General features: G+C 51.2%; 1 protein-coding gene across 1 annotated transcript; it reads right to left on the bottom strand.

Annotated features, from left to right (window-relative positions):
• Positions 1–1,346: 1,346 nt before the first annotated feature.
• Positions 1,347–5,038, bottom strand: PCBD1 (pterin-4 alpha-carbinolamine dehydratase 1). Its single transcript, XM_065747015.1, has 4 exons — positions 4,894–5,038; positions 2,913–3,044; positions 2,473–2,553; positions 1,347–2,008 (listed from the first exon to the last, which is right to left on the bottom strand). Exons 1-4 carry the CDS (start codon positions 4,894–4,896, stop codon positions 1,910–1,912), a joined length of 315 nt encoding a protein of 104 aa, XP_065603087.1. The 5' UTR covers positions 4,897–5,038; the 3' UTR covers positions 1,347–1,909.
• Between the last annotated feature and the right edge of the window lie 237 nt (positions 5,039–5,275).

A 5,275-nucleotide genomic window follows, 5' to 3' on the forward strand; every position in this document is an offset into this window, starting at 1 on the left:
TGGTCAGGAATGGACCACTGTAATTTACTGCTGTGTAGTCTTTAGTCATCCTTGTTATCTAACATGTAATCTGCATCTCCTTTATCATGCCAAACGGTTTTAGTGGAAAGAATGAGATTAAAAGGCTGAATAATTGTTTAAAAGGAAGAAAAAAGAAACACAAACAAGAAAAACTATATGGACTGGATTTTGATCTGGAACTGGATGTTGCTTTGATTCCTTCGAGCTCTCCAACTGGTGAGGTTTTCCAAGTGAGACGTCAGATTTATTACTTGCACAAAGCACTCCTGAAGGAGCTGGGTGCTCATAAGGTACTAGACTGAAGAATATCCAATGGGATGGACCAAGGAGAGGTGTCTGTCTTCATGCCCTGGATTTCCTCTGCACTTTTCTGATGACTTGGGGGAATGGAGGGTCGCGTACAACACAATAATATCTTGCCCAATAAACTCGCACTGAGTGTTTTTAATGAATGAATGGGATCATTTCCTCTGATGGCAGTTTTGTGTTGCTCTGGTTTGCCAGTGTAAAATTATAGGCTGAGATAGCTGACAAGATGGTGACAGTGAGCCTAGTTTGTATTAAAGTGGTGCATTGAGCTACCTGGGCTTGTTGAACTTTTTTTTTTTTTTTTTCTGTTTCAGTGCTGGTTTGGATGGATGGGGACTTACTGCTCTTGATCTTTGCTTATATTCAACCTAGTCTGTGGCAGGAGAAATGGTTTATGAATCATATTAAATCTTCTCAAGAGCTGCTCTGCTATTCTGTCAAGATGAAAGTGGTGCCTTGCTTGCGTGTGATGTTCAAGGGCACCCAAAATTGTATGCGTTTTAAGAGCTATGGATTTTTCTATTACTACTTTAGGAAATATTTCTCCTGAGCTGTTTTCCTGAAAACTGATGTAGGTTTTTCTAGCAAATCCTTCACATTGTTCCAAAAAAAGCAGCAGTTTGGCTGCACCCTGCCTGAATGCCAAGACACCGAGTTACTGAAGATCTCACAGTACCAAACCCCATCTAAAACCTCTTACAGGAGTTATGCTGCAGTAAGTAGCCTCTGGCCTGATGCCTGGCTACCTCTGTCCTTTTTGGTTGTGCTTCCCCCTACATTTGTGCCTCGGGTGTGATAGCTGCACTTGAGATTTTAGGCACAAGTAGTTCTTTCAGATCTGCTCTGGCTTCTCAACTGTGCTTTTCTCTTTCAGACCTGCTTTGAGGTGCAGGCCTGGGAAGGCACGTGCCTCTTCTCCATGCTGCTTTTCCATGGCAGAAGCATCTTTGTGAGACAGCAGTCAGGACAGCACCTGGCTGCTGGCACAACTCTGACAATGAGGACGCTCTCCAAACTGACACGAGGTTAACCAAGAACTTTATTGTAAACATTTTCAGCTGGTATCCTACGAAAAGCCACTTAACAATGGGGGTAATGCCTGCTTATAATACTGCTAGAGAGAGGTTACATCAATAACCAAATTGCACATCACAGTTGTCAGTGTGTAATGGAGAAACTGAAGGGTTAACATACCACGTTTTGGGTAGTGAAACGTATTTTGGTAGTGACTAGATAGGGTCACATTCTGGAAGGATTTACTCCTGCTAGTGTTGCTCCTGCTGGAAGGGCATGGCTCCTGAAAGGGGTCAGCAGTTTTCATGTGGGTAGTGCATAAAGAAGGGGATAAGTATGGAAGTGGCAAGATCAGAGAGAAATATGTGCACAAGAGTAAAGGCTTGCTAGGTGTCTCCATCTGTCTAAAATGCCAAGCTGGGGCAGGGAGCTTGGTGTGGTTTTAGGCAGCCTGGGTCCAGGCACTGGTTGGGAAGCGGGAGAAAATATGAGATGCAGTCTTGAGGCACGGCGTAGGTCATAGCTGCAGCAGGGCTGATTTTTGGCTTCACATGTCTCTTTCTGGTCAGGAGAGAGAAGCTGCAACCTGCTCGATGAAGCTGGCCAAGTTGATGTCTCTCTCAGATAAACCTGTGCACTCGTGGGTACTCAAGGTGATGTGAACCTAAACCGGACAGAAAGACATGGTGCTGCTGGCAGGCAGAGCAGGAGCATGTTGCCCCACTGCTCAACAGATTGCATGTGGTCAGGCAGGTAGCACTATTACTTTTTCCAAACTGGAGGTGGGAGAGGTGTTGAGGCATTCTGTCAGGTTTTCTTATGGCCACAAGCGGCGAGAGCTACCATTGTGTTGGTTGTGGCAGCTAGCTGTGCCTAACTTTCAACTTGCTTTCTCCAGAAGCTACTTCTGATACTGACCTAAAAAAGTAACCCTGGTGGCGGTGTACCCACGGCTACTGCCCAGCTGGGCAGAAAAAAGGGAGAGGTGAGGGCTTGTGGGTCAAAGCTATAAGGCTGTCTGTGGGATGCCAAACCAAGAGCATCCAAGGGGAGAAGTTCTGCTGTTCTGCCCAGGACTTGCTGCTCAGAGTGCTGTTTGATACCTCAAAAATGGGTTCTGCTTCTTACCTTATTATACACATTGAACCATTCAGGGTGGTGATCCAGTTTTTCTGCTTGTAGAGCCACTCTGGTCATGAAACCAAAGGCCTGCCCAGTGGAGTAAAAACAAAAGTCAGCTCTGAACCACTTATCCGGTGCTATATTGCTTTTTACCCCATTATTATTATTTCTACACCCTGTGTTTGTAGGAATCCAGGCAAATGCAAGACCTGGGATGTTCTGTATCCTTGTTGGGCTTTTCTATGGGCCTTCCTCTTCTTGGGGAACTTACCCTAGAAAAAACTGTGCTGGATCGAGGGCTTTGGTGTCTTGGGTAGATTATCTTGCTCAGCCATTGTGATTTAGGAAGAAGAGGGGTTTCTATGGCTGAGCCACGCAGGTGGGGCTCCCTGCTCTGTAAACTAGGCTTCCTGTGCTGTAAAACTTGGTATCAACAACGCTCGTACCCGGTTGAAGTCCTTGAAGTGGAACTCTTTGAAGATGGCATCTCTTCCTTCCACCTCATTCCATCCCACGGCTCTCAGGTTTGGCAGCAGCTGCTCCCTCTCCTCTGCATTCAGCCTGTGGGCTTTTCCTGCCTGGCACCGAGGAAGGGAAGAGAAACAGATGAAGGTGGTAGAGGAAGGAGGTATGCAGAGATGAGGCATCCCATGGGTTGTGGGGGCAGCACGAGGTGGTTGGGAGGGATGGAATGTGTGTGCAGCCCTGAACTGGGGGCTGCTGAGGATGGGGGGGATATAGGTGCTGCCCTCTGCCTCGTACCTTGGGTACCTTTTGGCACATACTTAGCTCAAGTAGAGTCTAGTCCGTCTTCTGATCTGCAACCCCTACCAAACAGAGCCACGTGGGACTCCTTACTGCTGCGTGTTTGTATTCATTATAGCCTGCAGTACTAAGAAATGATGTCTGCGTGTGGTTAAGCTCCAAAATGCACAATGTTTAATTTTCTGTGGGGAACGAAAAAACAACCTGTAACAACTTCCAGAACTGAGAGCTGCTTGCTTTTGAAGTTTGTGAGGTACCCTCCGGAAGCAGCAGGATTATTTGCAGGGCAATTGCGCTGGAAACCTCTATAGAGAAGAAAAGTGGTGTGAATCACAAGTGAGTCACATTTACACTGGAGTTCAGCTCCTTTTCAGTCTGTTACGATGGATTTTAAGAGGCTGTTTGTCTGTGGGTAATAAAGGGCAGAGGGGGGGGCTGTGATTTAGTACTGTCTTCTGTTCTCTGGCCACAGCTTATGTTATTTGGCCTTAAAGGGGGGCAAGGAAAGCTCCAGTTCGTGGCTTTGGCTGTGCATGTGGCAAAGGTGAAGCAGGGAGCTCTTCAAGCTGCCTTCTGGCCCAGTGGGGAGGGCAGGGGTGAGCAGGGACGGGTGCTGCTCTACGTGGAAGATGCTGTTCTGGCAGTTGAGGCCTTTCGTAGTGGATGAGGATTGTTGTTTCTCACTAGCAAAGGCCAACATCTTTTTGTAATTAATTTTCCTTTGTGCTCAAGGACAAAGTGTGGTGAGTTAGATGTTGGTCTCAACCAGCGCAGTCTGCTCTTGCTTTGAGTGTCTGCTCAGCTGCTGAGGAGCAGCCTCTGAGCGTCTGTGCCTGAGCAGAGTCTGGACTGCTGAGCAGAGAAGGCAAATCATCCTTTCCTCCGGTCAGCAAAGCACTGAAGGACAGCTAAGGAGCTGATGCTGCTTTTGCATGCTCTTCTTTGCTTTTGTTAATTAAGGAGGAGCGCAGCCTTCAAACCCCCAGTGCTGCCCTTTGCTTTGTGCCACGTTTTGCTTTGCTCCCCCCCATCCGGAGCTCCACCTTTCGAGGGATGGCGGCGAGCAAACACTGCTCAGTGCAATAAACCCTCGGCCCTTGCAGTGACGTGGTAAGTAAGGCAGGCGGGTGGCTTAGCAACTGGGCAACGTGGGGCCGGGCACTGCTGCCGTCCCCGTTCACTCCAGTACGCTGCTCTGGCAGGCCACGTCCATGCCTTGGTGCGCGCTCACTCCTTTGAACACATCGTTTGCATGAGGGGGAGCGGAGTTACGCCGTTTTCGTTCGCTAGCTCTCCACCACGGAGGCACTGTTTGGTTGCAGCCGCCTTTTTGCCCTCAGGACACTGTTGCACAACACCTAAGCATGGGGGAATGGGGAGAGCTCATCTCTCAGGGCTCTCCGGCCGCGAACTGACCCTCCCTGCCCTAACGGCGCCGTGCCCACGAGGGGTGCAGGCGGCACGCAGGAGCAGGGCAGGATATCTGCGGGGCCACGCTGCCGGTGCCGCAGCCTTTCCCTCCCCCAGCACTCCGGTAAGCAGCCCGCGTTACTCATTAACCGCACCGCCCGGCTCTGCTCCTTCCTCCCTCTCCTCCTCGAGCTCCGCGGCCGCCTCCTCAGCCCTCCTTCCCCGTCCTCGCCCTTCGAGCTGGCCACTTACCATGGCCCGAGGCTGTCCGTGGGCTCCGCGGCGGTGCGGGCCGGGCTCTGTGCGGGATGCGGGGCGGGTTGCGTGGCGGGGCCGCGGGAGGCGTGGCGAGGGGTCGGGTCCACCCACGGCGGCCGCTGCCCTCGGCCCCACGCCTCGCCGTTGCTCCGCTGTCCCGAGCTCGTCGCAGGGATGGGGATGCACGCGTGGCTCCCCGCCGGCCCTGTGCTTAGGGCTGCGCTGCGTGCCGGCTGATGGAGCAGGGTAGCAGGGGGACCGAGCGCTGTGCGGTGCTCCTTGGGGGGGAGGGGTTCAAGGTGTTTTCTCCTGTTGTTGAGAGAACCGAGTCTGAACGGGCGCTGTGTGCCGCTCCCAGCCCCGCCGGATCGATGCC

This window comes from Cyrtonyx montezumae, unplaced genomic scaffold, assembly GCF_038088225.1.
Source record: "Cyrtonyx montezumae isolate F1298 unplaced genomic scaffold, pur_monq_1.0 scaffold_4, whole genome shotgun sequence".
Classification (NCBI taxonomy): domain Eukaryota; kingdom Metazoa; phylum Chordata; class Aves; order Galliformes; family Odontophoridae; genus Cyrtonyx; species Cyrtonyx montezumae.

Coding starts and splice junctions, on each gene's coding strand:
- PCBD1 (XM_065747015.1), bottom strand. Junction 2,554..2,912: donor ACTTCAAGGACTTCAACCGG/GTACGAGCGTTG, acceptor TCCACTGGGCAG/GCCTTTGGTTTCATGACCAG. Junction 2,009..2,472: donor GGTTCAATGTGTATAATAAG/GTAAGAAGCAGA, acceptor TGTCCGGTTTAG/GTTCACATCACCTTGAGTAC.